At 37.4% G+C, this 27713-nt stretch overlaps 1 protein-coding gene across 4 annotated transcripts in view; it reads right to left on the bottom strand.

Annotated features, from left to right (window-relative positions):
• LOC136386101 (vascular endothelial growth factor receptor kdr-like) overlaps positions 1–27713 on the bottom strand; it is a 276217-nt gene that overhangs the window by 217943 nt on the left and 30561 nt on the right. For all 4 annotated transcript variants that reach the window (XM_066357427.1, XM_066357429.1, XM_066357428.1 and 1 more), the window contains exon 2: positions 10970–11066. In XM_066357427.1, coding sequence (XP_066213524.1) covers positions 10970–11066 — 97 coding nt within the window. The remainder of the gene's footprint in view (positions 1–10969; positions 11067–27713) is intronic.

Raw genomic sequence — 27713 nt, 5'->3', positions numbered from 1 at the left:
ATCAGTTATTTCACTTGCAAATATCTTCTTACATTTAGTATGTCTTTTTCTGTTTGTTTTGTTGATGATTTCTTCTTTAAGTTAAGCTTTTTAAATTCATGTAGATCTATTTGTTTATTTTTGCTTTTGTTTTCCTTGCCTGAAGGGGCATACTAAAAAAATATTGGTAAGATTAATGTCAAAGACCTCATTGTTTATATATTCTGGAATTGTTTTGGTTTCAGGTCTTACATTTAATTCTTTAATCCATTTTGAATTCATTTTTGTATTAAAAAAAGGGCTCTCACTTTATTTTTTGTATGTATCTATCCAGTATTGCCAACACAATTTCTTGAAGAGACTATCTTTCCTTTTTTGCATTTTCTGACTTCTTTGTCATGAATTAATTGATAATATAAGTGTGAGATAATTTCTGGGCTATCTGTTCTGTTCGATTGATCTATGTGTCTGTTTTTATGCCTGTATCATATTGTTTTGATTACTATAGCTTTGTAATATAGTTCAAAATCAAGGAGTGTGATACCTCCAAAATCATTCTTTTTTCTCTGGATTGCTTTAGTTATGTGTTTGTTTTTTGTGTTTCTTATTAATAAATTAATAGTACGTATTAAACATAATTAGAATTATTTTTTCTGGTTCTGTAAAAATTTTCATTAATATTTTGCTAGGGATTGCATTACAACTGTAGAATGCTTTGGATAGTATGAACATTTTAACATTATTAATTCTTTTTTTCTTTTTTTGTGAGAGAAAGAGTGAGAGAGACAAGAAGAGAGAAAGAGATGAGAAGCATCACTTCCTAGTTGTGTCACTTTTATTTGTTCATTGATTGCTTCTCACATGTGCCTTGACCAGGGGGCTCAAGCTGAGCCAGTGACCTCCTGCTCAATCCAGTGACCTTGGGCTTCAAGTCAATGACCTTTGGGCTTCAACCCAGTGATTTTGAGATTATGTCAGTGATGCTGCACTCAAGCTGGTGAACTCATGTTCAAGTTGGTGAGCTTGTGATGTTGGGGTTTTGAAACTAGAACTTCAGAGCCCCAGGTGGACATTCTATTCACTGTGCCACCACCAAGTCATGCTCATCAGGAATATTGGTTTGTAATTTTTTTTGTAGTGTCTTTATATGGTTTTGTTGTCAAGGTAACACTGGCATGGTAAATTACATTTGGAAGTGATTTTTTTTTTCCTATTAATTTTTTAAAAATAGTTTGAGAAGGATAAGTATTAAATGTTGTTTAAATACCTGGTAGAATTTATCTATGAAGCTGTCTGCTCCTGGACTTTCTTTGCTGAAAGTTTTTTGATTACTGATTCAATTCTCTTACGAGTAATTGGACAGCTCAGATGTTTTATTTCTTCATGATTCAGCCTTGGATGATTTTGTGTTCCTAGGAATTTATCCACTTCTAGTTTGTTCAATTTGTTGGCATATAATCTTTATTTTAATCTCTTAAAATCCTTTGTATTTCGGTAGTGTCAGTTGCAACTTCTTTTTCATTTTTTATTTTATTTATTTGTGCCTTCTCTCTTTTTATCCCAATGAGTTTGGCTAAAGTTTTATCAATTTTGTTTATCTATGTAAAGAATTAGCTTTCAGTTTCATTGACTTTTTAAATCATTTTAAATTCATACATTTACACTTTCTTATTTTTTCTTTCTTTCTTCTAACTTGTTACTCCCTTTTTTTAGTTACTTTACATGTAAGATTAAATTGTTTATTTGATTTTTTCTTGTTTCTTGTGGTAGGCCTACATTGTTATTAATTTCTGTCATAGAACTGCTTTGTAATGACCATAGATTTGGGGTAATTATGTTTTCATTTACATTTGTCTCAAGATTTTTTTTTTATTCTCTCCTTTATTACTGTGTTAACCCATTCATTGTGTAGTAGTATGTTGTTTTACCTCCATGTGTTTGAGGGTGTTTTTTTTCTTGTAATTGATTTCTAGTTTTATACTGCTGTGATAAAAAAAAGTTGCTTAATATAATTTCAATGTTAAATTTATTGAGACTTGTTTTGTAGTTTTACATGTGGTCAGTCCTGGAAAATGTTACATGTGCATTTAAAATGGTTATGTAGTCTGCTCTTTTGGAATGGAATATTATGAAATATCTGTTTTTATCTGTTCTAATGTTATTAAAACCCAATGTTTCCTTGTTGATTTTCTGTCTGAACGATTTATTGATTTAAGTGGGGTTTTAATGGCTCCTGCTATTGTTATGAAACTATCAATCTCTGTCTTTATGTCTATTGATATTTGTTATATGAATTTATATGATCCTATGTTGGGTGCATATATGTTTACAAGTGTTATATCCTCTTGATGTATGACCCCTTTATTATTACATAAATAAGTTATTTGTCCCTTATTACCATCATTGTTTAAAAGTCTATTTTATCTTATATAAATATGGCTACTCCAGCTTTATTTTTTCTGTCTTTTTCATTTGTATAAACATTTTTTTTCTCTACTCCTTCACTTTCCATTTGTATGTGTCATTTGATCTGAAGGAAATCTCATGCAGGCAATACATGTATAGATTTTGTTCCTTTTTTATCTATTCTGCCACTGTATGTCTTTTGATTGGAGCATATTGCCCATTTACATTTTAGGTAATTATTGATAGGTATATAGTCACTGACATTTTATCAATAATTTTCCATTTTATTGTACTTTTCTTCTCCTGCTCTCTTATGCAATGATGGTTGTATTTAAAGATATGTTCAGGTTCATTTCTTTTTAATTTTCTATGTATCTATTATGACCTTTGGTTTATTGCATGTCTACACATAACCATGTGGTTTTATATAGGTTAGTATAAAACAAACAATGTTTATAGCAGTTTAAGTTGATGGATACTTCAGTTTAAATGCATTCTAAAAGCACTATATTTTTACTCACTGCCATGTTTATGTTTTGGATATTATATTTTAAATCTTCTCTGCATGTATGTCCCTTTATTTATTATTGTAAATTCTCATGATTTTACTACTTTTGTCTTTTAGTCTTTATGCTAGCTTTATAATTGGCTTATCCACTAAAAGCTTGACTTTATTGGTAAAATTATTTCTATGCAATATTTTCTTGTGTGTGTGTGTGTTTGTGAGACAGGCAGAGAAAGTCAGGGAAAGGAACAGATAGGGACAGACAGACAGGAAGGAAGAGAGATGAGATGCATCAATTCTTCATTGCAGCTCCTTAGTTGTTCATTGACTGCTTTCTCATATGTGCCTTGACCGGGAGGCTACAACAGACCAATGACCCCTTGCTCAAGCCGTGACCTTGGGCTCAAGCTGGTGAGCCTTGCTTAAACCAGATGAGCCCGTGCTCAAGCTGGTGACCTCGGGGTTTCAAACCTGGGTCCTCCACATCCACTCTATCCACTGCAACACTGACTGTTCTGGCTCTATGCTATATTTTCTTATTTTGCTTTGAACATTTCTTTTCTGCTTAAAAATGTTCCTTTGTCATTTCTTGTAGTGATGATTTTGTGGCGATAAACTCTTTTAACTTTTGTTTGCTGGAGAAACTTTATCCTTCAATTATGAATAATAACATTGCTGAGTAGATGATTTTTGGTAATAACTTTCCCTTTCTTCACTTTGCATATATTGTTCTGTTCTTTCTGGCCTGCAAAGTTTCTGCTGAAAAATCAGCTAGAAATCTTATGAGATTTTTCTTTTTTCATATAGTGCCTTTCTCTTGCTGCTTTTAAGATTCTTTATCTAAAACTTTTGAAATTTTTATTATAGTATGTCTTGGTGTGGGCCTTCTTTGAATTCACCTTGTTTGGTCTCTCTGTGCTTCCTCGTCTTTGATGTTTGTTTTCTTCATCAAGTTAGAGAGGTTTTTAGCTATTATTTCTTCAAATATATTTTCTGTCTCTTTCTATAATTCTGGAACCTCTATGACACAAATGTTGGTACTCTTGTTGTTGCCCCACGGATCCCTTAAACTAGTTTCATTTTTAGAGTACTTTTTTCTTATTGCTTTTGCAATTAGGTGATTGCCACTACCTTGTTTTCTAGATAGCTGATTCTTTTTTCTGTTTCATCTAATATGCTTCTGATTCCCTATGGTGTATTTTTAATTTTTCTTATTGTATTCTTTAATTCTAATTGGTTCTTTTTTATATTTTCATCTCTTTGTTGAAGTTCTCACTGACTTCATCCATTATTTTCCCAAGTTCATTGAGCATCTTTATCACCATTACTTTGAACTTTATCTGGTGGACTCCTTGTCTCTATTTCACTTACTTTTTTTTTCTTCCTGAAGTTTTCTCCTATTATTTCATTTGGAAGATATTTCTCTGTCTCCTTATTTTGACCATTTCTCTGTTTGTTTCTATTTGTTTCTATTTCCCATTCTGGAAAGAGTGACCTTTTATAGAAGGTACCCTGTAGTCATCAGGCTCAATGGTCATCAGAGCCAGGTGCTCTAGAGGTGTCCCTTGTGTGGATTGTGTGTGTCCTTCTGTTGCCATTGTGTCATCATTGTTGCAGGTGTACCAGTGGATGGGTTTAACCCTCTGGTCACTGGCTGCATGAAATGACCATGGCTTCTGAAAAAAATCTGATGTGTAAGGTTTGATTCCATAAGTGGGAGTTGTTTGAGAGGTGATCTTATCCTGTGCCAGTTCAGGCTGCCCATCATTCTGTTACTTGTAGAGCTATTTGGGTGGGGCTCTGGTGCAGGTTGAGGCCAGCTGTCAGGTTTGTTCAGTTTTGAGCCTATTGAGAGGAACCTTGGTACAGTTTAAGGTCAACCACACTTGTACCAAGCTTGTATAATGAAAATCAAGGCCAATTGCTGCTTGTGCAGGGCTTGGGGCCACTTAGGAAACATCACTATGTTAGTGGAAGGTAGCTGCCATGTGTGGCATGTCTGGATCCTCTCAGAATAGGTTATGAGTTGAGTCTAGGGTGGCTGCCATTTGCAATGGGTCTAGAGTTGCTTGGGAAAGGCTCTGGCTAGGGTGATTCAAACAGCATTAGCCAGGTTAATGGAGAGTGACAGATTCAGTGCCTATCTGCAGCATGCTAGCTAAATGGAAAGAAAGCACAAAACAAACAAAAACAAAAAATGCAACCACCAGTGCTTGCATTTTCAGAAAGTATTACCACTGATCCCAATCACTCTCACAATTAGTCTATTAAATTTTTCCTCATATGAACTAGGTATTCCTCAAACTGCTGCCTCTGCATTGGAGCTTAGAGGAAATTACTTTGACCTTGAGGGTTTTTAAGAGCAACATCTCAGTCTCCCCAACCTTTTTGTATCTTTCTCATGTAACCCTTGGTGGTTTTCAAGGCCAGATATTACGAGAAATTTAGTTCCCATCACAGACTACTTTGGCTGGGGAGTCAGGTGCAGGTTTTGGTTTGTCATTCCTCAGGGAGGACCACTTCAGCTGTGATTTATCTCTTCTTTGCGAATTATCACACCTTGGGTTGGGACCTGACTAGACAACATCTCTGCCTCTCTTATCCTTCTAAACATGGCTTATTCTTTATATCTTTAGTTATAGAAATTCTGTCAAGCTAGTCTTTATATGGTTCTCAGCAATGCTTGATCTACATTTAGTTGTGATTTCAGTGTGTTTGCGGGAGGAGTTGAGTCCAAACTGTACTTACTCTACTGTCTTTACTACACCTCAGCAAAAGGGTTTCTATGAATAGCCACATAAATATTTTAATCTGTGAGTCTCTGTCTCAAATTCTTTTTTCAGTAAGAATGTTTTTCCTTTTTTTACTGAATTTATTGGGGTGACATTGGTTAATGAAATTATACAAGTTTTGGGTGTACAATTATGTAATACATTATCTGTGTATTGCATTGTGTGTTCACCACCCAAGTCAAGACTCCATCCATCACCATCTATCTCCCCTCTACCCTCTTATAACTCCCCTCCCCCTTTCCCTCCTGAAATCATTACACTGTTATCTGTATTTATAAGTTTTTTCTTTACTTAATCTTTTTGCCTTTTATACCTAGTACCCCAACTCATATCCATATCCCTTCTGACAGCAGTCAGTTTTTTCTCCACATATATGAGTCTGTTTCCTATTTTGTTTATTACTTTATTTTATTCATTAAATTCCACATGCAAGTGAAATCATATGGCCCTTGTCTTTTTCTGACTGACTTATTTCACCTAGCATACTAATAAGATATCACCTCATACTTGTAACAATTTTTCGTAGTTTTATACTTATATGTTTTAAACAAACAAACAAACAAAAATAATGGCTGCACAGATTGTCACTTATTGAGTCAAGAATTCATAACTACACCTGATGCAAAAATTCTTACTACAGAATCCCAACCTACTGAATCTCAGTTTCAATACCTCTATCAGTGGGAGAATCACTATCACCCTTTTTTTCCCTCAAAGTAACCCATTCTACCCCTCGCAAAAGTTTCTGAAAATTGTTTCTACTTATAAGGAATATTATTGTGCAATACTAGAGTTTACCTCCATTGCCTCTGGATGGAATTTCTGGAAATGTACTTTACCAAAATAATGCAGTATCAACAGGACATACATTAGATTAGCAGATTTCCTGAAAGCGAGGCACAGGACTTATTTTTTAAGATGGTGGGGATAGGGTAACTAGGGTATGAGGATCTTTAGAGAGAGAAAGCCTGGGTAGAAGAGCAAAAGTAAAGTCTTGGGATGAGTAAGAACAGGTGGAGTTAAAATAAGAGGAAGTTTTTAAGTTTGTCCACAGAGGACACTCCTGATTTAGACCCATTTTTATCCCCCATTTCTGGATATTTGGTTGAGCCTGAGAAGACATCTTAAAAAATATTCTAAGAATAGAAATTGAGTTCCAGAGATTCCAACAGCAGATTCTTATGGCTGATCCTGAACAGCTGGATAATTGGAATGACTAGGCCTCCTATTACTGATAACATCCTAGGGAGAATCACATGCCATAATCTTGCGCTTTCTCACAGGCTGATTAATTTCCCCCACCACCTTCCACAAGTTGCTGGATTTGCCTGCCAGAGTACCAAAGGCCTACAGGTTAAGGTTTGAGAACTTGGGTAACTTGCACCAGGAAGCATTACAAAGGCCCAGCTGAACACAGGAAGTGTGGTCAGTCCCTGTTGGAGCTAAGTGAGAAAGCATTGAGCTCAGCCTACTCCACAGATTTGTCTGGACTTAGAAAGTATAGAGAGCTGCATGCTCTCTATACACAATGTTTACACAATGAAAAACTCACTGGCTTAGGCGTTATAAGGACTTGGTTCTAATATTGGAAACTTGAGTTTCTTTTCTTTAGGCCTTGGTATCTTCATTTGTAAAGTGGGGCTGATAGAAGCTATCTCACAGATGTATTGAGAAGATTTACTGAGTTAATCCATAGAAAGTGCTTAGAGAAAAGCCAGACACAGAATAAGCACCTAACAAATGTTAGTTATTATGGTTATTGGATTTATTGTCATGAGAATTATTTTTTAATCATATGACTCTTTAATGCTCCACTTCTAACCCATTAGGATATCCTGTAAGTTCTACCTTCAAAATATATTCAGAATCTGACCATTTCTCATTCCCTCCACTGTTGACATCCTGGGCAGAGTGCCTATCATCTCTCACCTGGAACACTGCAGTAGCCTCTGAATCTCACCCTCTTTAAACTATATCCCTCTGTCGGGCAAATGAGTTATAAAATCTGTATTTTTTGGTTTTGTTCATTATTTTTGTTAAAGATGGTGCTGCCCGTTGCCGGGGTGATAATATTAATGCCCTTCTTGCTTGGGAAGGGGCTTGGTTATGCTAATGTGTGATGGAGAAGGGGGTTGTCCTGGGGAAAAGTTTTAAAAGGAGGAGCTAGAAGGGCATTCTGGGGATATCATGTTGTTCCAGTGGAGAAAGAGAGGCCACATGGAGGAGAGGAGGCAGCCAAAATGGAGGCAAAGAGGTGGGAGACTTTGATTCTAGAAAAACTCAGATGAGTCAGTGGCTTTGGAAGCCCTGAATGGAAAAGGAAGTGTTTCCTGCTCTGTGTTTTTACTCGACAAGTGCGAGTCTAGAATAAAGGAAAATGGACTACCAGTTTTTTGCTCCGCAATTTCATAACCATCTGTCTGGATCAAACATGAACCTGCAAGAGCCAGGCGGCTGTGATGGTGGCCGTGACTACTGGCTTTATACCCTCACAGCATCCAGAAGGAGAATTTTAAAACATATATAATGTTGCATCATTCTCCTACTTAAATTTTTCCAGTGGCTTCCCATGACATTTACAATAAATTCAAAATCCTCACCAGGGTCTATAACATCTTCTTACCTTTCCATTCCAATCTCCTTTCTTGCCATTGTTTACTTTGTTCCAGCCACACTAACTTCTTGCTGTTTATTGGCCATATCAAATTTACCCTTACAACAAGGTCTTTGCATTTTTATTGCCCCTATCTGGAACATTCTTCTTCAGCAGCCACATAATAAATTATTCTATTTTATTTTACACTTCTTTGGCACTCAGAGCAACAATTATTATTTTTATGCATCAACAGCATGTTTGCTCTATAATAAATAAGGGAAGGAGTGCATATATGAACTAGTAGGGGAAAAAGACATCTATGATAATTTAAGTGCAAGAGAATAATTACTCAAAATTTTATTTTAATGTAGGGAAAACAAGAAGTAGAAGCCCTGCCATGACCCAGTTGTGTGTCACTGGGCAGATATTTTCACCTCTTCAGTCCTCAACTTACTCATTTTTTAAAGGGGTTCTAGAGGAGCTCTTCATATTTCCAAAAACTTATGAGCATTTATTTGTGATTTCACAAGCCATACCTCCTTCTCTCATTTCTCCATTTCTACCCAAGGCACTATTAGCATGTCCAGGTGAAATTTCTCTGGAATCCCTTTAGCACTGAAGTAAATTTCTCCTAAAGTACCAACCAGCCTCCCTACCAGAGCCAAGCCTGTTGCTAATGCATCACCTGAGATTAAGTATCTACAAATTATGGTCAGTTAAAGCTAGGCATTATGGCACTAAATGTCCTGGAAAGAAGCTCTGGGAAGAAGTATGATCTGTTAAAACATGACAGGCAAGGACACATGCAGACAATTGGTGGCAGTTTCTATTTGATGGCTAATAGGTCACACATCATTCACAGTCTCTGGCGTGAAGTGATCCTTCGTGACCAGGGTCTGATAATGCACTAAAGCTGACTCCTCAATCATGATTTATACCCAGAGATGTTGCTAAGCAAGCATGTGGGGGGGAAGGGAAGAAAGCTTCCAAAAACAAATTTCTGGATCAAATTCCCTGATTAATCTTCATCAGTATTGTTGAAACCCAGTCAGCTAGAAGAAGAAGGCATCCTCTGGAAGGGGAATACAAGAACCTACAAGACCTAAAATGGGAAGTCCTCCACCATCCAGTTATGCTATGGAAAAAGGAATTAAATATCATCACTATCACCACACTTTATTTAATGTAATTCACTAGACATTGCAATAGATGTTGTCCCAGTCTTCCATAATAATGAAATATTTACTTTATTAGTTGGACATATGGTCTCCTGAACAAAACATTACATTTCCCAGTCACTCTTGCAAGCTAAGTGTGGTCATGTGATTAAGTTTTGTTCAAAAGGATATAAGCACAAGTGGTATATAGGGCTTTTGGGAAAATGTTCTTAGAGCTGAAATGCATGTCTTTCTTTACCTTTATTTTTATCTAACTAGATGGAATACAAACATGTTGAATGGAATAACCATTTTGGACCACATAGTGAAAGCTATTAATGTAAATAGATCTACAATACAGAAAGAGTTATGTGTTTCTAATGATCTCATGCCATCCTCAAATATCCACCCTTTGGCCTTCTTTCCATAAAACAATTAAACTTTATTTCCAAAAGTTAACTTGGGTTCCTATTGCATATATTACAATGTAGTCTTTACTGACACAGTGGGGCATTGGCTATTTAAAGGAGGGAGCAGTGCATTCTGATTTCAGTTCAATTAATTATAATACACATTTATTGAGCATGTACTCCTATATCTGCCACAGAACTTGACTACTACTTCCTTTCTTGAAACCGTGCTCTTCTTCATGACAATTATCCCTTGTTTCTTCCTCTTATGCAGTCTCAATGCACTTTCTCAAGTACCCTTACTGCCTGTGCAGTATTGAAGCACAGGGGCCCCTCAAAAGTATGACCTATACACTTTTATCTCTTCTCTCAGTGCACCCTCCTATTATCCTCATTTATTCATGTGGTTTCAACTGTAATTCAGTTTTTGTGAATAATTTTCCCATCTCCATCTCTAATCTACTTTCTTTCCCAAACCCACATACTTACTGTTCTTATAATGTAAAATTCCTGTTGAGTCTTTCAAACTAAAATTCTCTTCCCAGTAACTCACTCAAATGAAGAAACTCACAAAGAGAAAGAGAAGTACCCACTTCCAGGCCCTAGATATTTTTGCAAATGTGAAATTGTCCCTTTGACCACATATGTGGGAGTCTACAAGAAATATGGTACTGTAGATATCAAGGAAAAATAAGTGCCATTTTAAGAGTTCCAAAAAATGTAACTGTGACAAAGGAGAGTCTATAGGGTCACATGCTGTTGCTATTGGCATTGTTGTAAACAAAAAGTTAACATCATATCTTTGCCAACAAATGTACATTTTGTCATATTAAAGACTTTAAGAGCCATATTAGTTTCCTGAAATGTGTGAAAAAGTAATAATATAAATAAGAGAGCCAAAGACAAGATGCATGGATTCATCTGTAAAGCTAGCCTGCTCCATCCAGAAAAGTACACTTTGTGAAAACCAGTGGCAAGAAACCTGAACTTCCAGAATATATTCTCTACTGTTATAAAAAAAAAAGAATAAAAATTTTTGGAGTGTGATAAATAATTCAACCTTTCTGAGCCCCTTACCATGTGCCTTTTAATCAAGCAAAGTTCAAGGGCTTTGATATTGTTACCTGCAAGTTATTTCAAATGTTCCACCAGCCTGGATCACCACCTGATCTCCAAGAATGCTCAGTTCTGGTTTCATCCTGGTCTCTTTATTGGCAAGACCTGAAGCAAGATAAAATATATTGCTATTAAAATTATTCAGTTAGTCATAAGATGTATCCAAATATCATTCCACATGAATAAATTGGTGTGTATGTGAGGTCAAGTGCTGCATTTTCAGTAATAGAAAACTATTAGAAACAGCTAAATTCCTATAAGTAAAAGTCTGATTAAATTATGGTACATACATATGATGGCATAAACAGCAGTAAAACAGAAAAAAAGAATTCTTTATGTAATACTATAGAGCAGTCTCTAAAATAAATCAAATAAAAAGCAAAATATAAAAGAGTATGTATTATATGTTATATAATAATTCATGTAAATGAAAAAATATGTATATTTATTTATGTATGCATATAACAGAAAGACACACAAAAAATTAGGTGTAGGGGGTTGCTTCTGAGGAGAAAAAAATGGGGAACAGAGAATAGTGGATATAATGAGCCTTTCCACTGTATACATGGGTGATATATTAAATCATTGTCTACAATTACTTTTTAGTACTACCCAATAGAGTTCAAAAAGTCTATTTGCCCACCCTAATGATTTTGGGTTTGGTCATGTGACCTGATTTTAAAAAATGAAATTTGGGTTGAAATTATAGTGCACCGGTTTCATTCTGAGATTTTAATAAACATTGCATATTCTTGTTCAACCTCTTTCATTTCTTCCATCACTGTAACAAAACTGGACATAGGTAGGCTGCTGGTCCAAGGGGAATAAGAAACACCTGGAGAAGACTTAGAAACTTCAGCCTCAAGCCAAATCCAGTTGAACCATCCTAAATCAGAACACCAGACAACACACAGTTGCATGATCAAGAAATAAATATTTAACATGGTATGTAACTAAATATAGTTTAATTCAGTATAATTAAAATAAAAAGGCACAAATTAAAAGTTTTCAATTTTATCAGTTTTAACATATGTATACCACATTAAATTATAACTTCAATAAAAATAATTAATATATTTATTACCCCTGAAACTTCCCTAGTGCCTCTTTGTAGTTCATCTGTCTCTACACCCCTGCCGCCAGGCAACAAATGATCTGCTTTCTTTCACTATAGATCAGTTAAAATTTTCTAAAAGTGTTTTTGAGTGAGGGAGGGAGAGAGAGTGGCGGGAGGAGAGAGATGAGAAGATTTCACTCATAGTGGCATCATTTTGGTTGTTCATTGACTGTTTTTCAGATGTGCCTTGACTAAGGGGGTCAAGATGAGCCAGTGACCTCTTGCTCAAGCTAGTGACTTTGGCTCAAGCCAGTAACTTATTACTTCAGGCCAGCGACCTTGGGCTCAAGCCTTTGTCTTTAGGCCAGCAACCCTGAGTTTCTAGCTAGCAACCTTTGGGCTTTAACCAGTGACCTTGGGATCATATCAGTGATCCCACACTCAAGCCAGCAGCCTCATATTCAAGCTGGCAAGCCCATATCCAAGCCAATGAGTCCATGCTCTAGTTGGCATCCTTTGGGTTTTGAACTGGGGTCCTCAGCATCCCAAGCTGATGCTCAATCCACTGTTCAGGTGAAATTTTCAAAAATTTTAAATTAAAAAAAATATATAACATATACACTTTCATGCTTGGCTTTGTTCACTCAGAGTAGTGATTTTTGAGACAAATTTCTGTCAATAGCATATTCCTTTGTATTTTCAAGCAGTATTCCATTGTTTAGATATAATAACATTTGTCTAGCTATTCATCTGTTCTTGGATCCTTGGGTTGTTTCCAATTTTTGGCTATTATTAATAAGAGCTGTTATGAACATTCATGTAAGTCTTTTGTGAACATACATTGCCATTTATCTTAAATAAATACATAGATATGGAATAACTGGGCTGTGTAGAAGACATATGCTTAGCCTTTTAACAATCTGGCACACTGCTATTCTATGTGGTTGGACCATTGTGCAACTTCACTAGCAAAGAATGGTAGGTACAGTTGCCCTACATTCTTGCCAACGTTTCATATGGTCAGTGTTTTTAAGGTATAAAAACTTTATTGGGTGTGTAAAAGTATCTTATTGTGATTTTAATTAAGTGTCTATTCAAATCTCTGTACCTCTGTCTTCTTTTGTGGTTGTGTTACTTGCATATTCTATACAGACATCCTATGTTTGATATATGTAATGCTGTGCTAGGTTTGGAGCCAGTTTGCTAGTCAGCATTTTTGAGGCTGCATCTGATTTGTAAAGTAGTCTTATGTATATTTTCAGTTATATAACATGATAATAAATTGCTTATTCAGAATAAGTAGAACTAAGTAAATAAGCCAGGACACAAAAATATGTATTGTCAATTCTTTAAAGTGAAAGGAAACTACTATTTATTATTTGTAAAATATGCTAACAGTTTTACTTGTTCTAACTCACAGGATCCTCACAGCTGTCAGGTAGGTACTATTATTATACCTCTTTCAGCAATTCAGGCTACGGAAAAGAAATACTGAGGCTCGAAGTCATATAGCGTATTAGTACTAAGACTGAAATTCAAACTTAGGTCTGCCTAACTCCAATGTGTGTGCTCTTTCTATTAAATTGTGCTGTTTGCTTAATGAAGTATAGCTTATCATTTTCACAAGTCCAGAGCTAATGCCCAAGTGTCAAAATATCTAAGCAAATGGCTAAAATAGAAATAAAGCTAAATTTTATACAGTGATGGTATTATTTTACATTATATTTCATAGCAACATTTCCCATAATATTTTATCCCGGAATTATCAAGAATTAATTGTTCCTTTCTCCATGGTTCCATCAACATGCTGTGAAATCATAGTTATAGGTCTCACTTCACTCTGCCTTATGTTGATGCTATTTTTCTTATATCTAGCCATCTCAGAAATTGGGAGCTCTCTGATATTGGAAACTGTGTTTATTCACCTGTGTACCTACAACCCAGAGCACAAGCAGAGGGTTTCCTGATGGTCAACTAAAGGAAAATGCCATTTCTTAGGTTTAGTGGTGCCATGAGTAAAACAAAGTCTTCAGACATGATCTTTGCCCTCAAAGAGCTCACAGTGTAGTAAGAAAATCAGACATCAACAAATAAATACATTGAATATGTTAAGTGCTAGAAAAGGTATAAAAAAAGAGCTGTGGGAGCCCAGACTAGCCAGTAAAAAATTCCATAAATATTTGTTGAATGAATGAGTCATGTGTTTTGAAAGATTTTAATTCATCATATCTAGTGCAGAGGTTAAGAACACAGAATGTGTGAGAGATCCAAGATGGCAGCAGAGTAGGTGGATGTTACACTCACTTCCTCCCAGAACCAAACTGGAGTTATCATTAAATTTAAAAACAATTGCCCTGAAAAACCAACTCAAGACTAAATGAAGAGGAGTCTTATGAACAAGGATCACAGAAGAAGCCACATCAAGACTGCTAGGGAGGGCAGAGACGTGAAAAGGGCTGGCCCCACTCCCACAAGTGACAGCTGAGGTCCCTGAAGGATATCTCAGCTGTGAGTGTGTTCAACCTTGATAGGTGTGGGACCTATACCCCTAGCAGTGTTTCCCAGCCTAGAGCATCAGAGCTGAGAAGAGGTCCCTACATAGCATTTGGCTACAAAAAGCATCAAGGTTTCTATCTGACAGAAAAAGACATGGGTTCATAGAGACGCAAACACCTCTTAAAGGACCAATGCAGAAAATATCATTTATAGCCACTTACCCAGAGCTCCAGTGGAGGGAAAGCTGAGTGGACTAGAGACAGGTGAGAAAAGTCTGAGGTATGCAGGTCTTGGAAGAGACAAGTGAGGGGGGGCAGCTACCAGGACCCCTATACTGAGTCATTTTCCAACATCATAATCACCATCTTTCTTGGGCAGATGAGTCCCCTTTGTGCAGCAGCAGCCTGGGGGAAAGCATCAGCCTCACCCTCAGGAAGCTCTCTTGCCCCACTCTATGAAGATTGGACCCTGTTGAGAAGCAAGCAGCCTTGGTCAGGGAGCAGAGGTCTGAATAGATACAGGGGGTGACAGTGACTCGGTTGTCTGCCTCTGAAGTGGGAGCTATTACCCACACTTTCCCGAGAATATGATTGGTGTTTCCCCCTCATGGGAGATTCAGTAGAAACTGTCCAGACTGTTGGCAGGCCAAATCACAGGGTTTCAGAGGCCCTACCCACCTGACTTTTAATGACTACACCTTACCGAGCTCTGAGAAAAAATTCAGGACAGACACCTGTGGCTCTGGGGTGAGGGTCACACCCTCCACCTTTGCTGACCCTTGAAAGGCACCTCCTCCTCAGGGGAGATCCACTGGTCCCATACTCTACTCTACCAGAGGTTTTTTTTCAGGGGCCAAGCCTAGCAAGCATCCAGCAGAGAGAGGCAGCTGGAGGTTAATCTCAAGGAGCCTTGGGTCTTTGGCTGAGATGCCCCTAGGCCTGATGGTGATAAATGCCAGCCTAGGTGTGTAGCTTTGTCTTTCCATGTGCACATAAGCCCAGCAGAGTCAGCTATAGAATGTGTATTGCTTGTAGCTCCAAACCTGTTGCTGAGGGCCAGTCATAGGCAGTGTCTTATACTGGTCTGCACCAGGTTCCCTCCTAAGAGGTCCACAACCAACACATGCAGTGGCTGGCTACGGACAACATCAGAGGAAGATACAATAGCTTTACAAGCAGCATATCCAAAGGGAGAGCTCGTTAGGCACCAAACACAGCTGAGGTGAATTCTACTTCTTGTGGTCAGCAACTGAACAGGAGCTTGCATGCATTGGTTGAGGTAGAGCCTCATAGTCAGCCAGCCTGAGGGTATATCCCATGCACAATTGGCCAATAGCATTCAAGATGGAATTATGAGCCCTAGTTGGTTTGCTTAGTGGATAGAGCATTTGCCCGGTGTGTGGACATTCTGGGTTTGATCTCTGGTTAGGACACACATGAGAAACATTCATCTGTTTCTCTTCCCCTTTCTCTCCCTCTTCTCTCTTTCTTCCCCTCTCTCAGCCAGTGACTCTATTGGTTCAAGCATTGGTCCTAGGTGCTGAGGATAGCTTGGTTGATTCAAGCACTGGCTCTAGATGGGGGTTACTGGAAGGATCCCGGTTGGGGTACATGCGGGAATCTGTCTATCTCCCCTCCTCTCACTTAAAAAGTAAAAAAGAAAATAAAAGAAAGAAAAAGAAGTAATTACAGGAGTTTCCAAGATGGTTGCAGGGCAGGTGAATTGTACACTCAATTGCTTCCAGACCCAAAACTGAGTCACAGCTAAAACATCGAGCATTCAAATGGAACAACCAACTAAAGGATAGCTGAACTGAAAAATTATAACCAAGGGTTTACAAAAGAAGCCACATTTAGACCAGCAAGGACAGCAGAGGTGCAGAAAAGGCTAACCCTTGTACCTACATGTAGTTTCTGACAAGCCAGAGGGATATCACATCCATGATGCTTCCTCCCCACAGGAGAATGGGGGGTGGATCCCAAACCGACAGAAGGATTCCCAACCCAGAACAACAAGGATGGGATGAGGAGCTCACAGAGAATCTGGAGGTGAAAATCAGAGTCCTAGACACTAATTTCCCAAGTACTGGCATTCTTATTGCAGCCAAGAGAGTAAAAATCTTGTCCCCAACTGCCAGAGGGGCCATTCTGCTGTTTGAAGTCCCAGCAGTGTCTGTACTGCTGTTATTTTTCTGGGAAAGCTTTCAGCAAAGACCCAAAAAGTGACTAAACAGTGAGGCTCCAAAAAGATAACCAGCCTTCCCCCCTCCAGCACACAGCTGTCTCCAGAGTTTTTGCTGGGAGGCAGATGGGTGGACGCAGGGGTGTGTGGAGTCATTGTAGGGGTGCAACTCTTGTCTCCCCAGCAAGCAGAGCACCAGCTACCCCAGAGAAGGGAAGAAGTCCCAGTTCCCTTCCTACAGTTGGTGGGCACCATCTTCAAGGAGAAAAGTTGGTGGGCCCTGAAAAGAGAATGTGGTATGCTGGGAGAGTAGAGTTTCATACAGAGTCAGGACTTTAGAACTTGGTCTTGCTCATAATGAGTGCCTGGAGCATTGAGAGAGCACAAAGCTATACAGAGAGCCAGGACTTCTTTAGGATCTGGCCTCATTCACAGAGTGCTGAGAGACCACAGTGTGCACAGAGAGTCAAGACTTTCTAAGCCTGTTGCCATGGAGAAGTTTTGGTTGAGGTGCCAGGAAGGCAGGTGCAGGGGTGTATGGAAGCTTCACAGTGAGGGGGGGGGGAGTGAAATCTTCCATTCTTGAGAAGTTAGCCCAAGCTACCCCTGGAAGGCAAAGAAGTGCACCACCCCCTTCTACAAGACTGCAGGCATCACCCTTAAGGGGAAACTGTATGGATTAGCCTTGCCAAGTCCTGGATACCCTGCCCTGCTGGGCTCAGTTCCACAGGTGGAAAGAGAGAGGCTTAGAGCTCAGACATACAAAGTGTTAATTCCTTGGAGCGTATAGTTGGGACCAGATGAAGTGCTTATTCACCTCTTGCGGGCTGAGCCACAATCAACCCCAGTGAGAGACTCTCAATCTTCCCCACTGAGACCTCTGACTCCTCAGCTGAAAGAACTTCTGCAGAATGGACTGCTGGCCCTATCCAACCTGAACCTGATGCTTACCTCTCTAGGGAGAAATAGCATTGGAGTATCCAGCAGTGGCTGAAGGTTAGGCTCTGGAGTAAGGGTCATTTTCCCCATACCAAGTGCCTGACCAAGAGACTCCCAAGAAGGGGGTCCCACTAACATTGTCCTTCAGACCTCAATAGACCTAATACACCAAGCTTGGACTCTGAGGAGGATTTGGTGGGGCAAGGCCAGTTTGAGCCCATTCTAAAGTTTTTCTGCAAAAGGCTATGTGAAAGACCAGACAGCTGCAAGAGGTGGTGGAGCAGCTGAAAAGTGGAGGCAAATCTTAAGGAGCTTGGGCCTTTTTATGAAGCTCCTGCCAGCTGTAAGTGGGAAAAAGTTGATCCTTATACACAGGTTGGCTCCTACCACACACATTTGGGCACAAAACCTGAAAATAGAAACAGTGAACAGAGTGGTAGCTCTAGACAGGTAGCCCAAGGTTGGTTGCAAACAATGTCTAACATCAGCCAGCCCAAAGCCCAAGAAAAGTACCCAAGAACAACAAAATCAGAAGTGGGTTGCAGACTGTACCAGCACTAGACCCAACGAGCGACATTAGTCACACACCCAAAGGAAGAATCCAACAGGCACCAGACCCTGCTAAGAATAACTACAGCCAAGGGGACAGCTATTACACAGCTTCTAGTACACATGATCAAAGTTGACCCTTAGATCCAGCCATCTCAAAGGCTTAACTCCATCCATAAAAGGGCCAACAGCATTCAAGACTCAAATACAATAGGAGGGTGCATATAACCCACAAGAAATATTCTTAGAGCAAGGAGCTCAGGTGGCCTGGAGGTTTCTACCACTGAGTTCAACAAGACAACTTCTTCATAAAAACATCACAACCAATTTGGGAGTCAGAGCAGAGCTACCTAATACATAGAAAAAATGGGCAGACAATGAAAATACACCAAATTAAACAAATAGAGAAATCCCCAGGAAAAGAATTAAATTAAATGGAAGCAACCAAACTACTAGATCCAAAGTTTAAAACAATAGTTATAAGAATGATCAAGAGTCTTAGGGAAAGAATGAATGATCTCAATGAGAACTGAAACAAAGAGATAGTAAGCATTGAAAAGGTTATAGAAACCATAAAAAGTCATGTAAGGTGAAGACAATATCTGAAATGAAGACTGCACTAGCAGGCTGGATGAAGTGAAGGACCCAATCAGCAATTTAGAGGACAAAATAACAGTAAGCACAGAAATAGAGCAGCAAAAAGAAAAGAGATTCAAGAAGGCAGAGAAAACTCTAAGAGACCTCAATGACACCATCAAGTGAAAAAATATCACATTACAGGGGTTCTGGAAAAAGAAGAGAATAAACAAAGTATAGAGAACCAGTTTGAATAAATCATAGCTGAAAACTTTTCTTGAAGGAAATAGTCGCACAAGTTCATGAAGCATAGTAAGTCCCAAATAAGATAAACCCAAAGAGGGTTTACTCTAAGACACATCATTATTGAAATACCAAGGATAAAAGACAAAGAAGGAATACTAAAAGTTGCAAGAGAAAAGCAATTAATTACCTACAAAGGAGCCCTTATAGGTTGTCATCTGACTTCTCACCAGAAACAGTACAAGCCAGAAGGGATTGGCAAGAAATATTCAAATTGATGAAGAACAAGGGCTTACAACCAAGACTACTTTATCTAGTACAGTTATTGATTAAAATAGAAGGAAAAAGAGCTTCCAAGATAAAAAATTAAAGGTTAAAAGAGTTCATTACCACCAAACCAGTATTGCAAAAGAAAAAAGAAAAAAATGTTAAAGGGCTTACTATATGAAGAGGAAAGAAAAAAGAAATTAAGAGAAAGAATATTGGAGGTTTAAAGAATAAAATGGTAATAATAAGTACATATCAATAATAACCTTAAATGGCCTGACCAGGTAGTGGCGCAGTGGATAGAGTGTCGGAATGCAAAGCTGAGGACCCAGGTTTGAGACCCGGAGGTTGCCAGTTTGAATGCGGTCTCATCTGGTTTGAGCAAAGCTCACCAGCTTGGACCCAAGGTCGCTGGCTCGAGCAAGGGGTTACTTGGTCTGCTGAAGGCCCATGGTCAAAGCACATATGAGAAAGCAATCAATGAACAACTAAGGTGTCACAACGAAAAACTGATAATTGATGCTTCTCATCTCTCTTCATTCCTGTCTGTCTGTCCCTACTATCCCTCTCTCTGACTCTCTCTCTGTCTCTGTAAATAATAATAATAATAACCTTAAATGTAAATGGATAAAGTTATCCATTCAAAAGACATAGCATATAGCTGAAAAGATAAGGAAACATGACCCGCATGGCCTGTGGTGGCACAGTGGATAAGGCGTTGACCTGGAATGTTGAGGTAGCAGATTCAAAACCTGGAATGCTGAGGTTACTGGCTTGAAACCTTGGGTTTATCCAGTCAAGGCACACACTAAAGTGAAACAACTGTGAGTTGATACTTTACACTCCCCCAAACTCTCTCACCTTTCACTGTAAAATCAATCAATAAAAAAATTCTTTAAAAAAAATAAGACTCACTTTAGAACAAGAGATATGCACAATTTGAAAGTAAAGGGATGGAAACAATATTTTATGCAAATGGCAATGAAAAGGAAAACTGGGGTAGCAATACTTATATTTGACAAAATGGTTTTTAAAACAAAGGCTATAGTAATAGACAAAGAAGGTCATTACATAATGATAAACAGAGTAGTCCAACAAGAGGGTATAACCATTGTAAACATGCACACACTCAATATAAGATAACCTAAATATAAAAGGCAGATTTTGATAGATGTTAAGAGAGAGATTGAAAACAATAAAGTCATAGTAGGGCATTTTAAAACTCCAGGACATCAATGGATAGATCCTCCAGAAAGAAAGTCAACAAAGAATTAGCAACCTTAACTTACACACTAGATCAACTGGATTTAATGGATATCTTCAGAACATTTATTCCCAAAGTGGCAGAATATACAATATTTTCAAGTGCACGTGGTACATTTTCTAGGACAGATTACATGTTAGGACACAAAACATGTCTCAGTAAATTTAAGAAGATTGAAATCATATCAAGCATTTTTTCTGACTACAATAGCATGAAACCAGAAATAAACTACAATAGAAAAATTTTTTAAAATTCAACAATTTGGAGACTAAAGAGCATGTTATTAAATAACAAATGGTTTGACAATGAGATCAAGGAAAAAATATTTTTTTTTCTTGAAACAAATAAAAATGTACACACAAATATCCAAAATCTGTGGGAAATAGTGAAAGGAGTCCTGAGAGGGAAGTTCATAGCATTACAAGCCTACCTTAAGAAGCAAGAAATAGCTCAAATAAACAATGTAAACCTGCACCTAAGAGAACTAAAACAAACAAACAAACAATAAAACAAAGCTCAGAAGAAGTGGAGGGAAAGAAATAATAAAGGTCAGAGTGGAAATAAATGACAGAGACTTGTATACACACACACACACACACACACACACACACACACAAAAGATCAATGAAATCAAGAGCTGTTTCTATAGAAAGATAATCAAGAAAAACTTTTAACCAAACTGATCAAGAAAAAGGAGGAAAGGACCAAATAAATAAATTTAAAAATGAAAGAGGAGACATAACAACTGACATCATAGAAATTCAAGGGATTGTAAGAAAATACTGTGAAGAATTGTATGCCAAATAATTGGACAACCTGGGTGAAATGGGTAAATTCCTAGAACAGTACAATCTTCCAAAACAGAAAATAGGAGGGGACTGAATTACAACCAGTGAATTTGAAGCAGTAATCAAAAAACAGTTAGGAGGGGAAAAAAAAGCAAGCCCTGGACCAGATGGCTTCACAGGTGAATTTTACCAAACATTCAAAGAAGAACTAACACCTGTCTTTCTTGACCTATTCCTAAAAATTAAAGAGGAAGAAAGACTTCCAAGCTCATTTTACAAGGCAAGCATTATTCTCATTCCAAATCCAGGTAAAGACACTACAAAGAAAGAAAACTATAGGCCAATTTCCCTGATTAATTTAGTTGCTAAAATTCTCAAAAAAAAATTAGCAAACAGAATCCAGCAATAGATGAAAAAAATCATACATCATGATCAAGTGGGATTTATTCTGGGTAGGCAAGGCTGGTACAATATTTGCAAATCAGTAAACGTGATTCATCATATAAACAAACTGGAGGACAAATATCACATGATTATATCAATAGATGAAGAAAGAACACTTGATAAATTCCAGCACCTATTTATGGTAAAAATTCTCAGCAATTTGGGAATTGAGGAAACATACCTCAACATAATAAAGGCCAAATGTGACAAATCTATAGCCAAAATCATACTCAGTGGGCAAGAACTAAAAGCAATCCTTATAAGATCAGGAATAAGACACCTTTTACCACTTATTTAATACAGTACTGGAAGTCCTAGCCACAGAGCTATCAGACAAGAAGAAGAAATAAAAGGCATCCAAATTGAAAAGGAAGAAGTAAAACTGTCATTATTTGTCAACAGGATGATATTATACATAGAATATCCTAAAGTCTTAACTCAAAAACTACTAGACCTAATAAATTAATTTAGAAAAGTAGCAGGATATAGAATTAATATTTAGACATCCACAGCATTTTTACAAACCAATAATGAACTGTCTAAAGGAAAATGAAAAAATAATCCCATTTGTTATTGTGACAAATAATAATAAAGTACTTAGGAAAAATTTAACCAAAGAGGTAAAAGACTTGTACTTAGGAAATTATAAGACATTATAAAAATCAAGTAAGGAAGATACAAACAAGTGGAAGCACATACCATGTTCATGGATAGGAAGATTAACGTAATTAAAATGTCCATACTACTCAAAAGCAATCTATAGAGTCAGTGAACTTCTTATTAAAATACCAATGTCATAATTTAAAGATGTAGAACAAACATTCCAAAAATTTTATGGAACCAAAAAAGAACCCTAATAGCCTCAGCAATTTTGCAAGTAAAGAACAAAGTAGGAGATATCACACTTCCTGATATCAAGCTATACTACAAGGCCGTTGTAATCAAAACAGCTTGGTACTGGTATAACTTCAGGCATACATATGATGGAACAGAACAGAAAATCCAAAAATTAACCCACAGCTTTATGGTTAATTAATATTTGACAAAGAAGGCAAGAATATACAATGGAGCAAAGACCGTGTCTTTAATAAATGGTGTTGAGAAAATTGGACTGATACATACAAAAAAACGAAACTAAACTACCAACTTACACCATACATAAAAATAAACTCAAAATGGATAAGAGACATAAATGTAAATCATAAGATCATAAAAAAGCCTAGGAAAAAATAGGCAATAGAATCTCAGACAACTCTTGTAATAATATATATATTTTTAATATAGTTCTTCTGGCAAGTGAAATAAAGGAAAAAATGAACAAATGGGACTATATCAAATAAAAAGCTTTTGCATGGCAAAAGAAACTGTTAAAAAATAAAAAGACAACCCACTGTATGGGGGAACATATTCACTGATACATCTGATAAGGGGTTAATACCCAAAATTTATAAAGAACTAATAAAACTCAACATCAGGAAGACAATTCAATTCAACAATAGCCAAATGACTTGCATAGTCACTTCTCCAGAGAAGACATACTGATCACCTATAGGCAGATGAAAAAATGTTCAATATATCTAATCATCAGAGAAATGCAAATTCAAACCACAATGACTTATCACCTCACACCTGTCACAATGGTTCTCATCAACAAATCAACAAACAAGTGCTGGTGAGAGTGTGGAGAAAGGGGAATCCTCCTGCACTGCTAGTGGGAATGTAGACTTGTGTAGCCACTGTGGAATACATTATGGCATTTTCTCAAAAATGTAAAAATGAATCTGCCTTTTGACCCAGCTATCCTACTTCTAGGAATACATTCTAAGAATCCCAAAACACTAATTCAAAAAAATATATGCACCCCCATGTTTATTGCAGTGTTATTTACAATAGCCAAGATCTGGAAACAGTCCAAGTGTCCATCAGTGGATGAGTGGTTACAAAAGCTGTGGTACATATACACAATGGAATACTACATGGCCATAAAAACGGAAGGAAATTTAACACTTGGTGAAACATGGAATGGACCTGCAGATTATTATGCTAAGTGAAATAAGCCAGGCAGGGAAAGAAAAATACCATATGATCTCACTTATAGGTGGGATTTAATGAACACAATAAACTGAGAAATAAAATAGAAACATAAGCAGGGTCACAAGGAACAGATGGACAGCTGTCAGAGGGAAGAGGGCAGAGTGACTGGATCAATAGCAGTGAAGGGATTAGCCAAGTAATGTATATACATAACACTTATATACAGACAAAAGTGCAGTAATGGCCAAAGGGAAAGGGAGGATAGAAGTAGGGGAGGAGTAAAAGGGCAGAAATGGAGGGTAGAAAGATACTTTGCATGGGCCATGGGGGACATTTTAAGATATGTAGATGGAGTTATATTGGGTGGGTCATTTGAAACCATGTCAACAATGAATTAAAAAATAAATTGAATAAAGACCAAAAAAACAAGCAAACAAAAAACACAGAATGTGGAGGCAGACTACCTGAATTTGTGACTGTATAACCATGGGGGAATTTATTACACTGAAAACATATTACTTACCAATTGTTTATTATTATATTTACATGGCAAAATTTCCCTTAATTTTTGTGTCAGTGCCTAAAATTTCCACTATTAACATCACTAATGAAGGCAAATAAATTGTCTTCTGATCCTGGGTTTGACCTGGGAATAGAAAATTGTGCATGTGGAGACAGAAAGGAGTTTCCATTAGCCCCCAGAAAACTTGTGTTCAGTATAGATCAGTAGCCCAGGACAACAACCAGCTGTTTTTCAATTTACTGGGATGATGTTGGTTTGCAAAATCATACAGATTTTAAGTGCACAACTCAAGAAACCATCAGTTGCCCACCAAATCGTGTGCCCTCTGCTCCTAGCAATGACTTTTTCTGTCCTTATTTTCTCCACCTCTGCCCACCTCCACCTATCCCCTCCCCCTTATCCCTCTGGCCATCATCATACTGTTGTCTGTTTCTGTGTGTTATCTATATATGTATTTCGGCTAATCCCTTTATAAGCAAATGGGTGATTTTTTTTTTTTTTTGGTTTTGTTTTCTGAAAATGCTCTTGTAAAAGTCAGACTTTTTTTGTGTGTGGCAGAGACAGAGAGAATCAGAGAGAGGAACAGATAGGAACATACAGACAGGAAGGGAGATGAGAAACATCAATTCTTCACTGCGGTTCCTTAGTTGTTCATTGATGGATTTCTCATATCTGCCTTGACCGGGGGGCTACAGCAGACCGAGTGACCCCTTGCTTGAGCCAGCAATCTTGGGCTCAAGCTGGTGAGCCTTGGTCAAACCCAATGAGCCCATGCTCAAGCTGGCGACCTCAGGGTCTCGAACCTGGGTCCTCCACGTCCCAGCCCAAGGCTCTATCCACTGCACCACCCCCTAGTCAGGCAAAAGCCAGACTTCTTCAATAAAACTATTTATATTCCCCAACTCCCATATTCTTAGGGAATTTGCCTTTTCTGGTTGAAGAAGTTGAATCAGATGAAGAGCCTGGTATATGTGGAACAAAGTCTTTTATATGTAGGGAAGTGCTGTACCACACAAGTACATGTAAACACACACATGTATACATGCAGAACATTCTCACAACTATTGTCTCTGGGCTTCAAGGAATAGGTTAAGGAGTCCCTCTAACATTAGACATAGGGCTTTCCATTTTTTCCCAGCATGTTATACATACATAGTCAGAAATTACTTGTAGCTTCTTGATGAAGGCTATGTTATTAGCTCCCTTTAGATAATGAGAAAGGCTAAGCCCCAGAAGTTGCCTTGTTAAAAGCCATACAAGTTACAGAAAATACCTGGGACAACTAGATACAAAAGTAAAATATCTGGCTCTAGTCAGGTTTACATTCTGTTATATCATAATCACACTTATCAGCCACCCCAAGTACCAACTGCAGACCAAGAAGAAGAAAAGGGAGAAAAAGGGTACATGTCTCTCTAAAGTTAGGGATGATGACCCCTAAACCCCAATCACTTTGCACATCCCTTTCTGCTGGTCTTGCTGTTTCTCCATTCTTGATTTTGCTCAGATTTTCTGGACTGCTGCTCTGTTGATTAAGAGCTTGATTTCTTTGGAAGTGATGGAGGGGCAGTCCCTGGGAAGCAAAGAGAAAAAGGGCTTGGTGTTCTCTTGTCTAACAAAATACTTCCAAATTCAATGTAAATGCCAAGTGGAGAGACTTTGGGATATTGACTCTCTCAAAAAAAGATATTGTCTCTGTACACAAAAAGTACAGAAAAAAAAAGAGAACACAGGTACACTTGAAGACTGTGTGATCCCTCTTCCTCTAAATTCTGTGGTTATTAACAAAATCAATGGTTTAGTTTGGATAGGGCCAAAATAACCAAAATGTAAGTGAAATTTAGATGTACTAAAGGGTAAACTGAGAAGACTTCAAACTGGGAATGTGTATACCTTACTGCCCCTTTAAACCAAGAGGTGAGAAAAGTTGGGTTTGTAGAGAAAGTATGGTTTAGAAGTAAAACAAACTAAAATGTGTTTCAAAAGGGATTAAATAATAGAAAACCAAAGAGGCTCTTTTATTTATCTTTCTTAGATTAAAGGAAGAAACAGCTTTAGAAAAAGTCAGTAGCTAGAATAATTTATAATTGGAGGTCAGATAAAGAACCTCCCAAATAAAAAGAAAGAAAGAAAGAAAGAAAGAAAGAAAGAAAGAAAAGAAAAGCTAAATCAGTTTATCACCACTAAGAAATGTTAAAGGGTCTTCTGTAAGAATAAAAAAATAGATTAAATTATAAATATTAAAATGGCAATAAACACATATCTATTAACAATTACTTTAAATGCAAATAGACTAAATGCTGCAATCAAAAATATATGGTGGCTGAATTTAAAATAAAACAAGACCTTACATACGCTCTCTATAAAAGACTCACTTCAGATTGAATGACACACACAGACTGAAAGTAACGGAATAGAAAAAGATATTTCATGGAAATGGAAATGAACAAAAAAGTTCAGGTTGAAATACTCATACAAGACAAAATAGAATTTAAAACAAAACTTATGACAAAAGACAGTAAAGAACCTAGCAATTCCACTTCTTTGTATTTATTTTAAAAAACCTAAAACACTAAATTGAAAAGTCATACATATCCATATATTAATTGCAGCATTATTTACAATAGCCATTATATGAAAGCAACCTAACTGTCCATCAATATATAAGTGGAAAGCCTGACCAGGCAGTAGCACAGTGGACAGAGCATCGGACTGGAATGTGGAGGACCCGGGTTCGAGATCCCAAGGTCACCAGATTGAGCTTGGGCTCATTTGGTTTGAGCAAGGCTCACCAGCTTGAGCCCAAAGTCACTGGCTCGAGCAAAGGATTACTCGGTCTGCTATAGCCCCCCAGTCAAGGTCAAGGCACATATGAGAAAGTAATCAATGAACACCTAAGGAGCAGCAACAAAGAATTGATGTTTCACATCTCTCTCCCTTCCTATCTGTCCCTATCTGTCCCTCTCTCCAACTCTCTCTGACTCTCTCTGTCTCTGCACAATATATATATATATATAAATGGATAAAGAAGAAATGATGCATATAATAATGAAATATGATTCAGCCATAAAAAAGAAAGAAATCCTGACATATGCAACATGTATGGACCTATAGGGTATTGTGCTGAGTAAAATAAGTTAGACAAAAAAATTAAGTTAGACAGAGAAATGACAAATATAGATGATTTATTATAGAATTGAAACCTATATAATAGTATTAGCCAATGTCGCCCCAATAACTTCAATTAAAATAATTTCACTTATATGTGGAATTGAAAAACAAAATAAACACATAAGCAGACAAGAAACAAACTTGTAGAGACAGAATATTTTGATGGTTGACAGATGTAGGGGTTTGGGGGAATGAGTAAAAAATGTGCAGGAATTAAGAA

This window comes from Saccopteryx leptura, chromosome X (genome assembly GCF_036850995.1).
Source record: "Saccopteryx leptura isolate mSacLep1 chromosome X, mSacLep1_pri_phased_curated, whole genome shotgun sequence".
NCBI lineage: Eukaryota > Metazoa > Chordata > Mammalia > Chiroptera > Emballonuridae > Saccopteryx > Saccopteryx leptura.
The sequence above is the reverse complement of the archived record's forward strand: the minus strand, read 5'-3'. Positions and strand labels throughout refer to the sequence as shown.